The 21,163-nt window shown below is 49.0% G+C and overlaps 1 protein-coding gene across 6 annotated transcripts in view; it reads left to right on the top strand.

Moving 5' to 3' along the window:
* Nucleotides 1-19,591, top strand: part of PLD1 (phospholipase D1) — an 80,959-nt gene extending 61,368 nt beyond the window's left edge. For all 6 annotated transcript variants that reach the window (XM_064457999.1, XM_064457998.1, XM_064457997.1 and 3 more), the window contains 8 exons: nucleotides 3,001-3,111; nucleotides 3,829-3,917; nucleotides 7,817-7,930; nucleotides 9,388-9,437; nucleotides 10,473-10,607; nucleotides 13,021-13,174; nucleotides 13,836-13,950; nucleotides 14,517-19,591. In XM_064457999.1, the coding sequence (XP_064314069.1) occupies nucleotides 3,001-3,111; nucleotides 3,829-3,917; nucleotides 7,817-7,930; nucleotides 9,388-9,437; nucleotides 10,473-10,607; nucleotides 13,021-13,174; nucleotides 13,836-13,950; nucleotides 14,517-14,741 (993 nt within the window). In that variant the 3' untranslated portion in view covers nucleotides 14,742-19,591. The remainder of the gene's footprint in view (nucleotides 1-3,000; nucleotides 3,112-3,828; nucleotides 3,918-7,816; nucleotides 7,931-9,387; nucleotides 9,438-10,472; nucleotides 10,608-13,020; nucleotides 13,175-13,835; nucleotides 13,951-14,516) is intronic.
* The last annotated feature ends 1,572 nt before the right edge of the window (nucleotides 19,592-21,163 follow it).

The raw sequence follows: 21,163 nt of genomic DNA, 5'->3' as shown, positions 1-21,163 counted from the left end.
GCTGGACAGCGTGCGGCCTTTTCTCCCTAGGAAAACAGGTTGGGTTTGGCGACTTTAAGCACCTTGACGGGAAAGGAGAGGTGTCCAGAAGTGTGACATGAAACATCAGCGATCAGGGAAAGCCTGTGTAGGAACCTTCGAGGGGTGTGTTTGTCTTTGGGTGCCCCAGGCGTGTTTGCCGCATCCAAGCGATGCTGGTGGCTGCAGAGCCACCAAAGTTGGTGGCCTTGTCCTGCCACCTCACCTGTCGCTGTGGCTGCAGAGCTGCGCCGTGCCCAGAGCGATCCAGGTTAAAAACAACTTTTATTCTGAGGAGTGCCAAGCTGGAACACCTCACACCTGTTCTGCTGCCCCAGCCAGCACCTTCTGAGACCTCTTCTTCCCTCCATGCATGGATTTGAGGTTATACCTGACCTAAGCTTTTTGGGCGAGGCTGAGCCAGCTTTTTAGGATGAGCCACGACGCGTTGTTCTGGGGTGCGGGCAGAGGGATGATGGCCCTGGAGCAGCGGGCAGCCTGGGGTGCGGGGGGAGCTGGGGTGCCAACGTATGGAGGGGTGAAGAAGGTGGCAGGAAAGGGCAGGTGGATGATGTGCTGGGAAGCCATGGTGCTGGAAAGCGATGGTCCTGAGTGATGGTTCCATTGCATCAGGTGGCACCCCTGGTTTGGAATAAACTTGTCTCCAGAAGTAAAGTTGTCTTTCAAAGCAAGGGGCTTTGGTGCTATCAAGCTCCCGGTTCAGAAAAGGACATTTATTCCTTGTCCCCAGCCGTTTCAGCTATTGCTGCTGTAAATGAGGCTGTGGAAGTTACTTTGTTCAGTGCAGGGCTCAGCAGCTTGTCTTGAAAAGAGAAGCAGCTCTTCGGAGCACAGACAAAGCTAACTAGCAAAAAAAAAAAAGAAAAGGATTAAATATCAGTATTTAAATACTAGTCTGCAGCTTAATAAAGTGTAATTCCAGACTGTGATTGCTGGAGGTCCCCAGCCCACAGGGGTGTGCTTTGTGGCCCCAGGTTTTCACCGCAGCAGGACAAAAGGCAGGGAAGGGGCAGCATGGCTGCTCATCGCTGGCTGTGAAGGTAGAAGGGCTGCGAGCTCCTGTCCAGGCTGCAGCCCGAGCTGTGTGTACAGAAGAATTAGCCTGCTTTCTACACAGAAAAGCTGGGGTTTTGTCCTTATTAATGAAAACGGTGGAATTTTGTTCAGGAGCTCTGTCTGCCGTGGCGCATAGTGGTGTTTCAGCAGTGCCCAGCCCGGGGCATGTGGGAGCACGCAGCATTGACTTTGCAAACAAAATGGGTGATTAAAAACCACACAGGCATGAGCAGCATCACCTTGCAGAGATTTATGCAAGCAAAGGGCAGCTGTTTGGGCCTGGTAGAGGCTGTGGTGGCCCTTGCATTCAGGCTGGCTCCCTCACTCAAGCATCCTTGACACCCATGTTCAGCTGGGGAGGCTGCAGAGTGCTCCCTCCTGTTGGCCAAGCGAGAAGCCAGATAGGATAGTTGCAGGATCTGTTTCTCTGTGACCTGTTGGGGAAAGTTCCTTCTGTCCAGGTGAAGGAATAAGCTCAGGAGTCGTGTGCTATGTAGCAGCAATGCCCCTCAGTGCCACCTCCAGAGAAGCTCTGGAGACAAGAGGATCGGTTTGGTTCAGGCATGCAGCACCCGGGCCAAAGGGCCAAATCCTTATCTACTGCTGTGCTCCTGGTAATTAATTAGCCCTCAGAAGTCCTCAGCCATGCCACGGCCAGCAGCCTGTGTTGCTGGTGGAAGGTGGTGACAAGGTGAGAGCAGAGCTCAGGGTATCAGGGATGTTGGGGACACAAGGAGAGTAACATGGAGCAAAGCAGAAGCTGGACACGGAGAATTAAAAGAAATCCATGGGAGGGATTTCCAGGGAAAAATGTTGTTGAGCCCCTAAAGAGATCAGGATTTCGCATGTACTGACACACACATTCCAGAGATCCTCAGCGTTTGGAACTTGTCCTCTGCGTGACTGGCCCTGAGTACTGGTATAATGGCTGTACCGAGATATTTTAAGGCTATTGCTTTAATGGTTTTGTCTTGACAATGTTTAAAGACAGAGGCTAATCATGAGTAATTATTTCCTCTGAGCACGTACCTTGCCAACACTTAATTAAAAACTATATTTCCCTCTAGGAAAATGCCACTCAGGGCATAGCATGGCTGCTTCTTGACTCAGAGCTCAGGAGTGGGAGATGCCACGGCATCTCTGGCTGTTGGGGATGGGAAGCTGCCTGCCACGGGGATTGCTCAGCCTGGCTGAGAGCAGGAACAAAGGTTGTTTCTCATGTTGGTTTGGCGCTCTTGCACAAGAACTGCAGGAGGCAGAGGGAGAACATGCCCCCGGGGTCTTGCAGTATCTACTTTAAATGTGGATTTCCAGTAAAAATTAATAAATAAGTGTGGGCAGCTGAACTCTATGAATTTTAAAAGTTGTATCATCACAAATCAGATGGCTTGTGCAAGAACTTGGCAGAGGAAATAAATGACCTCGAGTGCTCAGGACAAAGACGTGGCCTGTGCTATCAAACTCACTGTACGATGATGTACCACCTGTTTGTGGGAAAAACACATTGCCCCAGCTGGAGACAGCTTTAAATATTGCTGAAGAGGAGATCACTGCTTTGATGCGCAGCCCTAAAGCTTGGAAATTCAGGTTGTTTTAAAAGCAGTTTATCATAAGACCTTAAGTAAGAGCAGAACTTCTGTGCTGCTTCTATTCCACCTAAAACTGCTCAGGGGGGAGAGGGCAGTAATGCAGCAACAGGACAGGGCACTTTTTGGTTAAAAACATGTTAAGCATTAATACTATTTTTGAGCATCCTTTCTTCTTATTACAGATGCAGCATGAATGGTGAATGTTGTACGTGTTGCCTGGTGCCAGCAAAGAGCATTGCCTTTTAAATAATTCAGTTGCGATGCTGTACCGTCCTGGCTGGGAGAGAGCTGAAGGTGTTAATCTCTTGCTTTCCAGGTGATCCGTTCTGCTGCTGACTGGTCAGCCGGCATTAAATACCACGAGGATTCCATCCACGAAGCCTACCTCCACGTGATAAATCACAGCAAGCACTACATATATATAGAAGTGAGTGGCAATGAGGGAAAGCAGGAGGGTCCTGGTGCTCTGGGCATGGCTCACAGCCATCAGGAGGGTACTTCTTGAGGCTTGGTCTTAATTTTTTATTAATTTAGATGCACATGGATATTAATACAGCATTTTTAGGGCTGTTTCTATTGACTGCAGTGATCTTCAGAGCATGCTGATGGGTATGTACCCTGACAGCCTTCTGATCATGAGGTGGAAGAAAGTAGACTTCTTTATAAGCCTCTTTGCAAAACTACCAGCAACTTTCATGGCCTATGCAATAGTCCTCCTGTCCCCTCCATGGCTTTGCAGTGTCCCCTGTGCATGCCTCCTGTGCACAGGGCTGGTCTGGCACCCGTACAGCCTGGAGCTGCAGGAATCTCCTGTGTCAGAGCCACTCTCATCAATGCCTGAATGGAGACGCTTATTCTAGCCGCTTTTGTCTTTTTTTTTTTTTTTTTTTGGGGGGGGCCTCTTGTTACGTTGCTCTTTACGTCAACTTTCTAAGGAGTGATTAATAAGAACTATTTCATTCCCTGAGTGAGCACAGACACACATCATTTAATAACAATTAAAAAAAAACCCAACGCATCAACTCAAACGACACACAAAACCCAGCTCTCTTTAGCTGCTCTTGGTCAGAAATAAAGCATGCAGGTGTTTTTTTGGTTGGCCGCTGGCAGCGTCTGACAGTAGCTTTTCTTGCTTTTCCTGCAGAACCAGTTTTTTATTAGCTGTGCTGATGGCAAAGTTGTCTGTAACAAGATCGGCGATGCAATTGCTCAGAGGATTCTTAAAGCTCACAGGTAACCAGTTCTTAACAAGGCAATGAAAGTCTTCCAGGTGCATCTATATGGTGTGGTGCAAAACAATATCTTAATGGATACAACTGTACAATAGCTTCTCCAATGCAGAACAGATGTGGTCAAATATCTGCTTGTGTTTGCAGCAATGAGGCTCTTTAGTGGTTTCTTTGCAGCCAGAAAGTGATTTTCTGGACTTACCCTCACGTAAATATATATTTAATTATGGAACTTGTTTAAAAGCGACCCCTTCATACTCCGGTTCAGTGACACCTTTGCTTCGTAGCCAGCCAGTCCTGAATTGTGTGGTAAGGCAAGTTAGTGGGCGAAAGGGTTGAACTGGGATTTGGGCTTATTTAAATTATCTATGGAGAGGACTGGCTTCAAACGGGAAGCAAACACATTTCAGGCATTTGACTGCAGGGTTCAGGTATTGTTTGAACAACTTTCTTCTGGTAAAGGCTGGAGGGTGTGCACAACCCCCAGCCATTGCAAGGGGGACCGTCGTTTGTGCCCAGATAGGTCAAATCCAACCGTGTTTTAGGCACTCTTTCTACCTGGGTAGAAAGTTTCTACCTAACCCTGTGTTAACATTGATACCACAGGTAGTGGCTTGTCTTCGCTTTGGTCCTGGGCAGCCTTGCTTAAGGTTGCTCTCCTGGAGTCTCTCTTGAAGATATATATATATGTCGTAGTCTGAAAATGTATCCTGGTCTTGCTAGGCTGACGCTCAGAAAACCTTCCAAACGTCTTCCTTTCATCTCATGTGCTTTTTTTACCATGAGTCATGAAGTTTCTTGCAATGATTATTCTTCCCCATATTGTAGTTATCTAGAGCCATGCAGGGACTGCTTTCCCAGACGTGCTCTCTCCAGAGTTGTAGAAATTCATCTCCTTGGCACTTGACCTTGGAAGTTCCCACTTGGGTAAAGGCAACCAAGCAGAGACAGACAGTGGCTCCTGCCTCGCAGACCCTGAGGTGCGGGTAATATCTGCAAGGCCACAGGAGCTGCCATAAGACTGGCTTTGTTCAGAGGCACTGTGGAAAGAGGAGCACTATTCGAACCGGGAGAGTGTGGGTGTTATCTGCTATGCCATTAACAACAAGGCAGAGTAACAGGGTGGAGCTCCTTGTAATGTGAGAGCTGCAATGCATAGCCCCAATAACTGCAATTAGCTAAGCACGAAAAGATAGAGTAGATTTTTCTCACCCGGGGTAAATGAGGAGTGGTGCCAGTGCTGCTGGAAATGGTGTTGCTGGTGTTTGCATTGCAACCTCGAGGCTTGCAGGCAGCCGGATGCAATGTCCTCCTGGAAGCTGCTCCGGATTGCCTTTCCTGCCTTCGGGAACTGATTGCCACAGGCCCTTTCCATCGGTTGCCTGCTTCTAGCTATGCTACTGAGGTAGCAGCAAATTCTCCAGGTAATCTGTTAAGATTTTCCTGTTATATAAAGTTTATATAAAGGGTGTCATTCTCTCCAGACATCAAAAATTCTAGCACAAAAGGGAGTTGCACAAATTCTTCAGTGACCCATTTTCAGATGCGATGCTTGGTTCACCTCTGTATTACTGCAATTTCATGCCAATATTGTTCCAGCTTAATGTCAGTGATTCCTAACTGAATATAAGATTCAAATTCTGCACACTCCATAGTGCTTGGAATTGCCTAAGATTAAAAGTAAATTGAGACCTAAATGGTTTGTATCAAATGCTCATGTTCCAAACCGCCCCAGGAAAACAGCGTAGGTGACACACAGATGTTTAATTGTAAATTAAGTTCTTTAGTTAAGCTTGTACGCTTCTCACTCTTCTAGACTAAATAGTTTCCACTGATGTAATTAATAACAATCTTTTCTTGGTTTCCTCTGTTTTCATGGATGGCTCTCTAACTAGTTTAATAAACACTGGGCTTAGACAAACAAGCTGCTTTTTTGGGAATGCTTTTGTTGGTAGATCTTTTTCATGATACAAACAGGCCTTGTTTCAAAGTCTCTTGCTGTGTACCAGTAAGACCTCATTAGCTGTCTCTGAGGTCTGCTGTCAGACTAAAGCTAGTATATAGTCCATAGCACAGCTATAAACTGGTTGAAATTAAAGAAACGCAGGTCCTCAATGTCTCCCTCCCAGCTCAGACGAGAGCCCAGTTCTTCACAGTTCCTGTGCTCTTTAATCCACAGGCACGACTTGCTTGAGGAAGGAGTACTTCTAACAAGCTGCAGGCTGGCTCATCTTCCGACTGCTCCTGAAATGGTTTTGTCCTGATTAAACTGTGTTTGCCATCTAGTGGCGGCCCCCTTCAGGAGCATCCTCCTCCTCCGGAGTGCAGGCCTAGGGATTGCCAACATCCAGGGGCGCCTGGGAAGAGCTGGCAGAACAGATGTGCCTGGCATTTGTCAGTAAAGAAAACCGAAAGGTGGGCTTTAAGGAAAGCCCTAGGCAGTGCTGCGATCGTAGCTTTGGTAATCCTGGGTCAGATCACAGTTAGGGTGTGGCTTAGTTTGTGGATGTCCAGTGGAACTGAGTTTTTGTAGGTTGTGATACATTGATCAAACACTCGCCTTCCCGAATGATCAGTGTTTTGCTTGTCCCAGAGGTTTTTCCACCTGTTGTGATGTTTCTGACTTCTAACAACCAGGACATAGTGGGAACATCAGGTTAGATTCTGGCTTTCTGCCTGTGGTAGCTTTGTAATCTTTGCTGTGCTCGGCTAGGCAGTCGTGCACACCAGTCTGCACCAGCATCTGTGTGACTGGGCTGTCCAGGTGCTCAAACAAGCTTTTATAGTAGCAGACACATCTGCAAAATAATTAGCCTGCCCTTGAACTTCAGCGAAAATGTGTTTCTTTTCCTTTAGCTTCTTTTGTTGTCTGCTGAGAATAAATTATTCCTCTCCCCCTGAAAGTCTGAGCACTCACTGAAGTACTGATGACAGGGACCTGGGCAGGCTGGATCCATGGGCCGAGGCCAGCTGTAGGGGGTTTAACAAGGCCCAGTGCCGGGTCCTGCCCTTGGGTCACACCAACCCCAGGCAGCGCCCCAGGCCTGGGGCAGAGGGGCTGGGAAGTGCTCGGCGGAGAAGGCCCTGGGGGTGCTGGCTGACAGCCGGCTGGGCATGAGCCAGCAGTGCCCGGGTGGCCAAGGAGGCCACCAGCCCCCGGGCTTGTGTCAGCACTGGTGTGGCCAGCAGGAGCCGGGCAGGGATGGGGCCCCTGTGCTCGGCCCTGGGGAGGCCCCACCTCGAGTGCTGGGCTCAGGTTTGGGCCCCTCGGGACAAGAAGGGCCTTGAGGGGCTGGAGCGTGTCCAGAGAAGGGCAGCGGGGCTGGGGCAGGGTCTGGAGCACAAGTGTGCTGGGGGGCGGCTGAGGGGGCTGGGGGGGTTTAGCCTGGAGAAGGGGGGGCTGAGGGGAGCCCTTCTCGCTCTCTGCAGCTGCCTGAGGGGAGTGGGAGTGAGGGGGGGGCTGGTCTCTGCTCCCAAGTTACTAGTTGTCAGGACAAGAGGGAACGGCCTCAGGCTGCGTCAGGGGAGGTTTAGGTTGGATATTAGGAAGAATTTCTTCGCTGACAGAGTGGTCAGGCCCTGGCACAGGCTGCCCAGAGAGGTGGGGGAGTCACCATCCCTGGGGAGGTTCAAAAAACATGTAGACGCGGCACTTCAGGGCATGGTTTAGGAGACCTGGTAGTGTTGGGTTGGTGGTTGGACTTGATGATCCTGGAGGTCTTTTCCAACCTTAATGATTCTGTGAAACTGGAAATACACTTCACACTTTGCTCCCTTAACATTTATGTAGCAGCCTTGTTGGAAACCAAGTCGGTCAACACAGAGAAAGAGGAACCAAGGGGACTCACCTTGTACAAAGTTGTAACATTTGCAGGCTAATATTACTCCAAACTATCATTTCAGGGAAAACAAGCGTTTCCGAGTATATGTGGTGATCCCACTGCTGCCTGGGTTTGAAGGAGACATTTCAACCGGCGGGGGGAACGCGCTGCAGGCCATAATGCACTTCAACTACAGGTACGGCAGGCAGCCCCACTGCGGGCAGGGCTGTCGGGGACACCCCTGGTCACCTCCGCCTGCTGCCAGTGGTACCCAAGGCTCCAGCTGCCGTCGGTGTGGCGTCACGCTAGGTGTTATCCACACCAGCATGTGGTGATTGGAAAAGGAGAAGAAAACTGTGTAGTACTTAATACTTTAGCTCATTTATTTGCTAGCCTAGGGGTTTGCGTTAGGGGGTGAGGCGATGCTAACCAAGCAGGGAAGTGGTGGGTAAAGCCCGGTACTCTCTGTGGGGAAATCCCTGCCTCCACCCTGGCACAGCGGGTCCCCAGATCCCTTACACAACCCCCCCAGTTCCTGACTCTCAGATGCTTTCCTTTCGGCTCATCAAACCAGGACTTACTAACCCTGATGTCTCTACCTTCCCGCTCAACAGCCATGCTCTTCTTTAGGCATTACTGTGGCTTTTACTGTGGTTCCTCCCAGCAGCATCCCCATCACCGCTGCAGATGGGAGGGAGTATGCAGCCCTGCAGGTTTGCTAGCTCAAGGGATCCACACCTGCTCTGTCAGTTAGAAGTGCTGGGCTTTGTCTCCAAAAACGCCTTTTCAGCCAATGCTTTGCCTGGCTCTGCCTGTCAGCCCCGCAAAGGCAACAGCATCTACCCCAGTGGTGTTCCTCTGCTCCAGGATGGATGTTTTGGGGGGCACTTACAACACAGCAGGTCTCATGGGAGGGACTTACATGCAGTGGCGCCATGCACTGGGAATGGGATGCAGAGGAAGGCAAAATGGCCCAAGACAAGGTGGTTTTACCGGAAAACCGCTGTGCTATGGTATGGCCAGGGCACAGTCAGTCTGCAAAGACTGCTGCTACCTCCAGAGTGAAACCTTGCTGTCTGCTGGTCTGCAGGGGTCCTACTGCACCTCCATAGGGATGAGTGGGGCAGGAGATGCAAGCAGAAGGAAAGCAGCATGTCTCCCTGACCAGGTCCTTCTGTCTGCAAGGGCAACCATAGGCCTTTAGAAATTGCCTATGGGTTGGTTTGGGTTTTTATTTGAATGAGATGCCAGCTGTGGCTTTTGCAGCCCAGCAGTAACGATGCAATCTCCCTGACCTGGTGTTCTATAGGTGTTGACTTTCTTGGTGTCACTTCATGTTCAGACCTGCAGCACAGCTGATTGCAGCAGCCCTGTTTCTAACATGTTTATCATCATTGCGGTGTGCTCTAGAAGACAGAAATGCTCCCCAGCTCCTATGTGGATTGGTATGAGCTCCTTTAGGAAATGAGCAGTCCTTGATATACCAACACCCGTTTGGGAAAAATGTGTGCTCTGGAAGCGCCATGTTTCTTCTGCTTGCACGGGGTATTTAAGAGGCATCTGTGTTTGTGATTTACCTCGCCCGGTTCTGCTTCAGCATATGCTGTTGCCTCGAGTCGCGGTGGTGCTGACAGCTGCCTACCTTCTTTCCAGGACTATGTGCCGAGGAGAAAACTCAATCCTGGGCCAGCTGAAGACAGAGGGTAAGAGCTTTATTACTCTCCTCTATGTTGCTTAGTCTTGGTTGGGGTGCTGCTGTTCGATGGATACATCTATAACACAGAAATCAGATTGTCCAGCTTCTTATTAATGTGGGCATGGTGTGGGTGAGGGGGTTCAGGCGTGGACTGGGGCATCTCACAGTAACGTGTGCTACGGGCTCGTGGGGCTGGGGAGCGACATCCTCTGCCGTCATCCTATGGTGAGGTCTGTCAGGTCACACAAGCCATGGCCAGTTGTCAGATTTTGCACTTGGATGCAGCCCTGATTCGGAGGAGGAGGAGGAGGGGAAGACCCCAGGGAGGAGCACAGTGAAATTGCAGCTGCTCAGGATCCTGTTATTTGGAAAATGTCCTGAGCAGGGTCACGCTTCTGGGAGCGATGAGCCCTCAGCCTCCCCCGTGAATCCCAGCCTGGGTTTGTTTCTGGCTGTTGTTGAACACAGAGAGAAAAAACCTGCCTAAGCAGGACACTGTTTCTGAGTTGTTTCCTCACCATGAGGACGCCCACTTGAATTTGCTCTGCTGGGAATCGGAGCACCATGAAAACCCACGTATCACAAATACTAGGGGCGTACATAATGCCGTATTTGTTCTAGGTCTTTATGTAAATCTGAACTGCAGACAAGTACATTAGGATGTATTTTCCATACTGTGCATGGACAAAACACCTGCTTCCAGCCTCTTTTCTGCAGGATCTGCAGAAGGACAGTCGCAGAATCCAGCTATTTTAAGATATTTGGATCAACTGTGAGCACTTGCGTGCTGCGCAAGGGAGATTGGGGTAATTTCTCACCAAAGTGGAAGTATCTGAGCAGGCAATGGACCAGAGCAGCACAGAGTGCCCACAGGCAGCTTTTAAAGTCTATTTTTAAAGAAGCTTATTTCCATTATCTATTATTTTTTTTTAAAGTCAGAAGTGAACTGTATTCATATGGGTCTTTATATAAAAAGGGTCTTTTCTCTTTCTTCTCTCTTCCACCTCCCTCATCCCATGGGTTTTGTTCTCTTAATTTTCAGTTGGAGATAAGTGGATAAACTACATATCGTTCTGTGGACTTCGAACATATGCAGAGTTGGAAGGAAAACTAGTCACGGAGCTCATCTATGTTCACAGCAAACTGCTTATTGCTGATGACAACACGGTTATAATCGGTGAGCAGGGGGCTTGTGGGAGGCGTTTGGACCACTCGATTATACCTGGACTAGTCCGTTTTCTTCTCTGCCCTGTACTCCGCGCACGCTGTGGCACCGTGTGCTTTTCTATGTTGTGATTTCTGTCTTGGGAAATACTTTTCTACTTTAAAAAAAAAAAAAAGACAAACTCATAAATTCATCAGGAGGGTAGGTAGGAGGGAGGAAAGGATGGGGATGGGGAGGGCTGTCATTTAATTTGTTTTTCTAAAATGGTTTTAAATCTCTGTGTAATAGTGAAGAGAATCCCAGCGCAGGGAATATTGTCCATCTGTCTTGTATCAAACTCTGCTCTAGCAGGAAGACTTGTGAGACTTGTCATCTGTTCCTTAAAGAACAGAATGTGCCGTAAAATTTGGAAGGTTTGGACAACATGTGTCATTTATCGGCTCCATTTCCTAAGAATGGGGAAATATGTTATAAAGAGCAATAGTTATAACTTCATCCCTTTCTCTTACCATATTTATTATGAGATCATGAAGTAAAGACAAGAGAATTCTGGCTCGGAATTCTATATCACAGCAGAAAAGCAGAATTTTACCCTGTTTCTTTAAAGAAACCCTTTTTGATCTGTTACATCAGCAACAAAAACTTTGCTATAGAGTAACTTAATACCAGATTTTGCAAGGCTCAGAATACCCCACTCCTTGAAAGCAGCAGTTCAGCCTGTAGTCTCGGATGACCTGTGGTTAGGTTTGCTCCTCTGTTACCTTCCCAGGGCTCAGATCCCACCTCCAGTATGCAGAGCAGCCTGGAGGGGGTTTTAACATTACAGCAGGAGCACTGCTGTTGGAACTGTGATCATCTGGGGGCCTGAGACAGCTCTTAATTCCTATTTTCTGTACCTGTAAGCCTGAGGATGGATTCTTATACAGCACGTGCATCGGTGCCAGCTGGTGAGGTGATGGGGGGCCAGTGTCATCCATCCCTTTTCCACTCAAGAAAGAGATGGTACATGGAAATGAAATGCTAATGGGGCCACCGTGTAGGAGAGGGAGGTGAAAGGATGGAGAGGGGCTTAGCTCATTTTTCCACAGGCGGTGTTAGCTCCCCTTGTGTTAATTCAGTCACTGGGAAAGTTAAATGGCAAACTAGTGACTGGGGTCTATTATGGAGCTGGGGTCTGTGTCTGCAGCTTTGGGGTCTTTTTTGTGGTTTGGCCATTTCTGTGGGTTAATGACCTGATGACTCCCCTATCGCTGGCCGCACGTTGCTGTTCTGTCGGAGCCAAGAAGTGCTGTGGTGTCCCCCATCCCTTGCCTTCTGATGGCTGCATGGGACAGAGAAACCTGTTTGGGGGGATAAAGCCTCAGCTGGTCTCGAGCAATGCTGCGTGTGTCAGAGCCCGCATGGCACCTGCGGCTGGGGAGCTCCCACCGCAGTGCGGAGTCAGGGCTGGAGCTACGTACCCAAACCCTTACGTGCGTGGCGGGGTGCATTTTGGAGAGGGACTCACTTCCTAGAAGGCCCAGCCAGAGCCATGCAGTAGAACTGTAACCGGGGGGAAACTTCTGCTGCCCTCCAGCAGTTTTGCTGGGGATGGAAGTGCTTGTTTTGCAGGGTGCGAGTGGGGAGCTGTGCACAGGACACCCGTGAGTCCCACAGCCGGGGAAGGCATCTCCCCAGCACCCCTCTCCTTTCTGGGGTTTGGGTTTTACACAGCATGCAGTAGCGCTGCAGCAAGCACAGGGGGAGGAGTAGAGAAGAAACATTTTCTGTGGGCAGAAAGTTCCCCAGAGCCCTGGGGTCTGCTGCCGCTTTGCTGCGTGAGCAGGGATGGTGCTTGAGCTCTTGCGTCTGTGGATGCAAAAGTATGGTCCTGGCAGGATAGGAAGGTCTGGGTGTTGGTTACCCACAGCAAGGAGATGACATCCTTCCTCCTAGATCCCCTTCTGAAAAACTCCTACCTCCCAAATGGAAATGGAAATCTCCCCCTCTTGACACTACTAAAGATAAGAGTGGAGCCCATCCTGCGTCAGGTAACTTGGTATCCAAACCAAGCACAGTAAAGACCTTTGAAACCTGTGGCATCTGTCAGCAAAAGCATCTGGGAAGTTACAGAGGGAGTGAACTTTTGAAAGTGTTGGCCTGGGCTTGGCTCTGATTTAACCTTCTTCCAAGCCTGGAGCTTTAGAAGCCTGCAAAAATTAGGATTTTTTTTTTTTTGGCTTCCCCCTCATCCTGGTTCTTGGGATCTGTGGTCCTATAAGGACACCTCCTTCTTGGGGTTTTACCTAGCAAAGCCATAGCTGGTCTGCCGTGGAGACGAGGGATGCAGAGGGCCTGGGGGGCGGCGAGTGGTGATGGAGGGCGTGCAGGAGCATCTCAAGCGGCAGGTGATGTATTGCCGGTGCTTTGTTTTCCCCCTCGCCAGGCTCTGCCAACATCAACGATCGCAGCATGCTGGGGAAGCGGGACAGCGAGATGGCCATCATCGTACAGGACACCGAGACCGTCCCCTCCGTGATGGATGGGGAGGATTACAGTGCTGGGAAGTTTGCCCAGTCCCTCCGGCTGCGGTGCTTCAGGTGGGATGTGGGAAGCTGGCTGAGCACGGGCAGCGAGCGGGGTCGCAGGCAGGGCTTGCTCAGGCTTATGCATGCCCACAGCCTTTCAAACCACCGTGGCTGCTGCTGCCTGCTCAGATTAGCATTGCCTGGCCTGGATTTAACCCAGAGTTTTGCTGCAGTTTCACTGGCGTTAGCCTTTCTCACGCCACTCCTGTCCTCAGCTCGGCAGCTTGACTTACATATCATTTTGCTTAAAGATTTCACTAGGAAATCCCATAAACAAGACAGTGATATTTTTCCTCCAGATCCTGTTTTTACACTCTCTTAATTTTGGGTGGTGGTGTCTCTTTCTAATGGAAGCTTCCTCACTTGGAGCAGCCATCTGTCCCACAACATGGCTGTTTTTTCATTAAGATTTTTCCTTCTTTTTCCTTTCCCCCTACCCCCCAACCCGCCCTGTTTCCCATCTGGGCAGTTCTTGCACAATAGAAAAAAAAAAAGGAGAAACTTGGGCAGCATTAAGGCTGATGGACTCTTGCAGGGGACAGGAGCGGGAGGGCACTGGGAGCACGCAGGGTTTGGCAAGTCCCAAGGAAATTTTTCCTCCCCTGGCATTTCTCAAGAGAGGGAGCACCCAGTGCTTCAGCCTCCATGAGCATCGATCCCTTTATCTTTTCAGGGTTATCCTTGGTGGCTCCGATCTCAGTCCGGAACACCAGGATCCCGTCTGCGACAAATTCTTCAAGGAGGTGTGGATTTCCACAGCTGCTCGCAATGCCACCATCTTTGATAAGGTGAGGATGCGGTGCCTTTCCCCTCCCTCCTTCCCACGCGATGGCAGCAGATGCTAACAGGAGAAGCAGCATGGGGAGGGCAAGGGCAGCAGGTCCAGCTCCTGGGGTTAGTCCTTCAGAGATGCTTTGAAGGAATGGGTAGTGTCAGATGCAAGAGCTGTGAACGCAAAACTGGAGCTTGTGCATCCTCAAAGCGTGACAGCAGCCCAAGAAGGTGATGGTTCTGATTCCTCCTATTATTTGTATCTGCTGTAGCTCCAGTGAATTGCCATGGTGTACTTACTGCTTCTAGTTGGCCATAGCCTAACTGGAGTAGAAGCAAATGGTATCTCTCACTTCTAGTGAGCTTTTGCAGTGATCAGAAAAAGCCCTGGAGCTTCCCCTCTGCCTGCCCTAGCTGTATCACAGATAGGTGCATACTTCTTCCCTCCCCATGCTCCAGGCTGTTCATTAAGCCAGTCCCATCCCGAGGAATTTGTATTGAATGTTTTGATCTTTCTCGGGAACTCCGCATTTCGGTATTTCCCCCACCCTAACACGCCAATTCTTCCTTCTGTTTTGACCAGGTTTTTCGATGCCTTCCCAGTGACCAGGTGAATAATTTAACCCAACTGCGTGATTTCATCAACAAGCCCAAATTAGCGAATGATGATCCTGTGAAAGCAGCGGAAGAATTAAAAAAGATTCGTGGGTTTTTAGTACAATTCCCCTTCCGTTTTCTGGAGGAAGAGTACTTGCTTCCCTCCGTCGGAACAAAGGAGTCCATGGTACCCATGGAGGTTTGGACTTAAGAAGATGCAGAGTGCTTTACGTTTTAAAGTCTGGTTCTCTAGAGACAAGCTGATGAACAATATGGCTTTTCAGAAAGCTTTTTATTGCTAAGGGAGGTGAAAAATTTCTCCACCAAGCTAATGTGCCTTTCTTAAGCATTTTGGTGGAGGAACTTCAAGTAAATCGACACTAGCAAAGGAGAGGAGCAGAAAGACTTGGAAATTATGGCAAATAAGAAGTTTAACCTCCGAAGGAGTTACTACTTAAGACGTGTTCTGAGCACCTAAAGGACACAGGCCACTTCCTAGGATGGGAAACCAGTCCCAATCGATGTTGTTACTACTGCCAGCTGTATACTGTGGTTGCATACGTACTGTGATCGTGCCGTGGCTGTGCAGGAGTCGTGGGCTGTGTGTGCTTCTAAGGCTTTCGGGTATCTGCACCTTGGCTCATGGGAGTCCCCCCCATCTCACCCCTTTGTACGCCCTCAGAGCACATCATGCAGCTCTGGCGCTGCCGGGAAGTGTTGCTTGGTGCTGCCGTGCGCTGTCCTACAGCTTGGCAAGCGTATGTGTTTCACCTCTTAAGTGCAAATGGACTAACAATCTTATATCAGAATCAGCATTTTGGTCTCTTCTCCCCTCTGGGGGGAAAAAACCAAACCCTGTTTTTACCACAGCTAGAGCAATCAGAGGTCCTCGTGCGCAGCGTGGTGCTGCCTGGGTCTTGGCAAACGGCGGCCTCGATGGAGCCGGGGGTGCTGGGAATCGCTGGAGTTTGCTGGTCCTTACAGAAACACAGCACATCAGTGCGTTCAAACCATGTATGAAGGCTGTCTCCAGGAGAGGGTTAAGGTTTAAACTCAAGCTGGAGCTGAAGGAAAGCGAGGCGCTGCATGTAATGGGACAGAAACTCAAAAGTCAGCATGGGACTAAGCTCTGCATTCTTCATTCACGCATTTAGATTGCAGTACATAGACTTTGCTTTCCATCCTCTTCCTCCCTATTTAAAAGAAGGGAAAGGCCATTAAGCTAGAGCTGAAGCCATGCTTAAACTGAGCTGATGTGTTGCTTTGTAGATGGGGTGAATGTCGGGGGGGGGGGGGGGGGGGGGGGAAGGGGAGCAGGTAGCAAAGCCTTGCCTCTGGTCTACTTTGCTATTAGAAAAGCCACGATCTTCAGCTTAGTCGTGCAGGACATGTCCTCCCAAGCACAAGTAAAACACAGCATGCCTAGTCCTGTTTTCCATTTCTATAAGACAGTTTCCAAAGCTATTTTGCATCTCACTGTGCAGCGAAGCAGCAATTCAATTCAGCATTCCTGGGCAAAACACTGCTCCTGGGCTGGGACCTTGTGTGCTGGGTGCTGCCGTGGGTCTTTACGCCATCCTCCATCTCGCAGTGGGCTCTGTCTCCTGATTTCATGTCCAGCCCCTGCTGCGCTCCCAGGAGAGGTTTTCCCCGGTGGGTGGCAATGCTGTGTCGAACACTAAGAGATCAGACTGGTAAAAACACCTAAGGAGAGTTGGATCTGGAGAAGTGGGAGGCTGAGCTCCTCTGCTGCCACCGCATTTTGGGGGACCCCTTCACTGGCTGGGTTTAACCCCGTGCCTAGTTAGGGTCAAAAGACCAGATGAACGGGTATTTACTTTAGTTGACAAGCAAGCTTCTTTTTTCCTTTTTTTTTTGGCTCTTCCAACAGTCTCACCGGGTTTTAACTGGAAAAAAATCACACCGGTTGCCTAGCTACCCCCAAAACATAGCTGGCCCCATCTTTTAGCCAATTGCCTTCTGTGTCTTCAGACCTGAAAATAGGCACGGGGTAATTCTGTACCTGCTGCATCACCCAAGTAAGTAACAACCCCAGATGTTCCTCCAGGGCAGCCCGAGTCTCAGCCCCTTCCCGTCCTTTCCACTGTTTTACGCTCGTCTTTTGTAGATGCAATTGCCGACTCCGCTCCTTTCTGGTTGGTGCATCTGCGGTCTGGTTAGCCTGTTGGAAGTGCATGTGCAGCATTTTATGGGATGATCTTTGGTCCAGGGGTTGATGCTTTTAGCTGGCACGCTGTAAGCAGATAAGTATGTTCCCTTGATATTTTTTTTTTTTATTTTTCCCTTAAAAAAATTGACCTGGGGTCACCCCCTGCAGAGCCAGAGCAATACGTGCTCCGACCATTTGCAATCAAGAAAGATCAAAGGGGTCTTGTTATTTCACGTCAGTGCTAGTTCAGGGCTTTTTATCTCTTGATATGTTTTTAGCTGTTTCAGTCTGAACAAAGCTGCTAACTTTGAACAATTACAGCCTGTCAGAGAATCATTAAGTCACACAGATCTGTATTCATAGTTGAAAAGGAAGCATTCAACCCCGCCACCCGAACCTTGAAGAAGTGCAAGACTCCTGTCATCTTCTAAGTGCTCTTATTGTCCTCATCCTCATATTAGCAAAGATTCTTGTAATCGTTAAATTATCCTTATATTGTCTTTTAAGGTGGTAGGTAGCTAGTTATTGGGGCTTCATAGCTCCAGTGGTGTTAAGACCTGCTCTGCCAGGCTGCTCTGGGGAAAAACCACCCAGGCTCTGCAACGCTCAGCCCAGCATGTGATGGGTGCTGGTCCCAACCGACACAGCAGAGCCCTGGAGGAGAGATTTAATTGACTGATTCTGTATGAAAAGGTGCTAATTAAGATGGTCTTTCATTATTAAAGTAGCAGATGGGCCTCACATTGGCTGTCTGTCTGGGAAGAGGTTTCCCTCTTGGAACAGAGGAGCAGTGCTGAACGTCCCTTCTCTGTGCTGGTGCTAAATTCCTGATACCAGGAATTTGGTAATGGTCAAATGGAGGCAAGGTATGCGAGGCAGCCTGGGCACAGAGCCCTGCGTCCCCAGGGACTCGTGGGGCACCGAACTCCCCCCGCCCCCATAGCACAGCACTGCTCACCCCGAACAGATGATGGGGCTGGAGCCACTTCCAGCGAAGGCACAACTCTTGTTCACCCCCACGGGCTGTGCCGTTCGGAGCTGGCTCCTTGGGTTTTATTTCTTATATTAAGAAGCCTGTGAGGTTGAATAACTTGAGAGAGTTAATTTCTGCACCTAAACAATCACTACTTCTTAGTCCATTATACCAGCGTGGGTTTATTTTTAATACCTTCAAACTGGAGAAGATCACTCTCAGATATACAGTACTGTAACAAGCGATGTGGATTCAAGCTCTAGCAAACCCAGAAACGTGAACTGTTTCTTGTGGCATTAATCTGTTAGGACTACAGGAAAAGAGATAAATTCTCCTAGGTTGAGACTTTATTTCGTAGTTCAACCTGAGTAGAACACTTTTTCTTTTTCCCCTTTAATTTATTCCTTAACATGTGCCACTTTAGGAACTCACACTGCTTACCATATCTTTTTAATATTCTGATATTTTAAAATACATGTTTTGTTGTATAGATGTTGGACTGGATAAATATTTCAGTGTAAAATTAATGCATGGTTCTAAAAATGAGGGATAAAATGTAATCATATGTAAGAACTTTACTAAAAAAATAATTTGTAGGAGAACTACTCCAGTGCTCCGTGGCAGATGCAAAGTGCTCGGCTCATTTTCTAGCCTCTTGGTCTCTGTTTGTTGCCTGACTTGATGTGACCTTTGCTGGATTAAACCCCAGACACTCCATTTTCCTTTATTTTGATCAGGTCTCACAACATGATTTTGCAACCCTGGTGCTGTCCCTGGGGGAGACCCTAATGTGGGTTTTGCCTAGCTGGGACCGTGGCAGTGATAACTTACAATATCTTCATTCCTTCCAAGGAAACAACCATGTACAATCAAGCTCAGACGTGGTTTGCTATTGTTATTTCAGCGTAACAAGTCTTTTGTGTAGTGAGGCCGGGCGGGGGGTTGTAATCTATGCACAGAAGCTGCATTTGGGGGGTGACTTCAATGAACGGTCCTTTAGGTTAAAGCCATTTCCTTCTCCTCGTGCTGAACGTAAAGACCCAAATCCACTCTGGTCTCAACTGACACACCTCCATCAGCTGTGGAGCTGCTGCATTGGTTTTCTGGCCAAAAGGACTTGTTCTTTAGGACACGGTGGTGGTTGAGGTAAAGAAAGCAAGCGGTCTTCAGAGTAGGTGTACGGGTAGAGGTTGCCATCTCTTGGGCGGCCAAGACGCGAACGCGTTCTCATGTTTTGTGGCATAGTTTCAAACGGGCCATCCCTTCTCTTCTGCACAGCTGAGCTCCTACTGAAACCAGGAGCTTTGCAGAAGCGAGGTTTAAACCAGGGGTGTAATGCCATGGCAGTGAATCAAGTTAAGCCTGCAAAATTAAGGTAGATCAAAGTGGAGCAAACTCTCAAACCGTACATCGATCACTAAATGCAATGGTCCTCTTGGGTTTTTTTCTTTTTATTTTTGTCCCCCCACCTCTGCCTGCTTTATTGTATTTTCCAGTATTTGTGATTATTCTATTTTTAACCTCCCGCTGTGTGTTCATAAAATCTCCTCCATGTAAATAATGTACCTGACTCTTTCTTGACACTCAAGAAATGAGAAAAAGTGTTGGAGGTCACAGTTCTGGGAATGCTTCTTTGGTTGTTTTGTTTTCTTTTCTTTCCTTCCCCCCCCAAATTGTGTCTCTAGCGAAGTTAATCAACAAAAGGAGAGCTTCCACTTTGAGTGTGAGTGCCGGTCTCTGTGCCTCTCTACCTTCTGACGGTGCAATTGTGAACACTGACTATCCCTTCTGTGAAGGCTGCTGGAATTGAGTTTTGTATCCTTGTGTCTGCTAACGATCACTTTCCAATCTGTCTGTATCTGGTAAATGAATGTGTATTAATGGACTGAAAATACAGCCGATCATCACATGTCGAAACGTTTGGCTTTGGTCTTGTTTCTGCTTGTTGTGGGGATTGTGGGCGCATCCCACTTTTGGGCTGAGTTCTGCCCTTGCCTGGTGTTGGCAGTGCTGCCGCAGCAGCTGAGCCATGATGGAGAAGGCCCAGGGTCGCAATAAAAATGGCTAGACTTGAGTTATTAGGGTTTTCCTGGGAGAGAGAAATTGCTGAACTGAAACAGCATAGAGGGAGAAAATTGGATGACTTTAAATAAAATAAAAAATCCTGGTTTAAAGGAGTTTTAATAATCTGAAGGCATTATGAAAGGCACAAACAAAAAACGGTCTGTCTCCAAAATAGAATTAACTCGCTGCTGTCCCTTTGAACTTTCAGTAAAGGAAATTCAGCATAGAGAGAGGAAAAAGCAGATTACTGTTGTCCTCCAGGGGGAGAAGAGATGAATAAAGCATCGGTCGCATTTCCAATCCCTCTTGCAAACTGAAAACATATTAACTTCTCCATTTCTTAGGTTTCATCATCTTCCTCAAATGCCAAAGGGCCCTCCGCATCTTCAAAACTTCCAGATCCGATCCGCGCCCTTGGTAAACGCAATACGGCCCGATGAGGCAGCCGGAGCTTCAGGGCGGGGGTGTGTTGGTAAAAGGCAGGCAGCTGCTGATTGACACTGTCAGCTCCTGCTGCCACTCTGAGATCTCACAGCTAATTACATGCTTGCTGCATCACGCTTACGAGACCTTGCAAGCAAAGATAAGGGCAACCGGGAGCGATGCGGAGACCTGCCAGTCACCGCTGGGCGCAGAGGCGCTGGCTGGCAGCGGTGCCGGCACGGCGGTAACGCAGGGCGGCTGCAGCCGAGGCTGGCAGCCGTTGCTGGCTCCGTCTCGCAGGCATTGCTCGGTTTCTGCGCTGGCAGCGCGGGAGAGCCGTGTTATCTCAATGCAAGCTGAGCTCAGCGTGAGATTAATGTGAATCTAGGAGTCATCCGGAAGCTAGAGCGTTCAGGTATCAGTTTGTGGGAAGGATCCTTTCCCTTTCCTCCATGATGTAGGGGCCCAACTTGAGGGCACTGTTGCTGCTTTGGTGTTTTCCCTCTCGTACGCATCGAAGCGCAATGCTTTTACTGGGCACAACCTCATCCGCATCCATCAGCCCATTAAAAACACAAGCGAAGGCCAGCTTACGGGCTACAGCTGGCACAAGCTGCGCAGGGGGAGGCAGGACCGCGCTGCCTCCGGTGAGGGCAACGGCAAAACTCCCTTTGACTTTCCTACAGCCGAGGCATTCGCTTGATGAATGACTTGCGAAGCCTCTAATTTGATGGCTCCTCGCTGAGCAGAGATGCAGCCCACGCGTACCCTGAACACAAAGCGACATTGCTAGTACGCTTAATAGACCTGGTTTTTTCCAGCATGGATTTCTCCAGCCACTTTTGTACCGAGGCCGCTCCTGCCTCCTCTCGCAGGTCAGCTCCTCCATTGCTGATGTGTCCGTAGGCACCCTGCACCGGAGGCTGGAGAAGTCCTCTCCTCCACCCCAGCACCAAGCAGATCTGCTCGTTGGGCCGTCGTTAGCCATGTATTTATGCACCGA

This window comes from Phalacrocorax carbo, chromosome 7 (assembly GCF_963921805.1).
Source record: "Phalacrocorax carbo chromosome 7, bPhaCar2.1, whole genome shotgun sequence".
Lineage (NCBI taxonomy): Eukaryota > Metazoa > Chordata > Aves > Suliformes > Phalacrocoracidae > Phalacrocorax > Phalacrocorax carbo.
The sequence above is the reverse complement of the archived record's forward strand: the minus strand, read 5'-3'. Positions and strand labels throughout refer to the sequence as shown.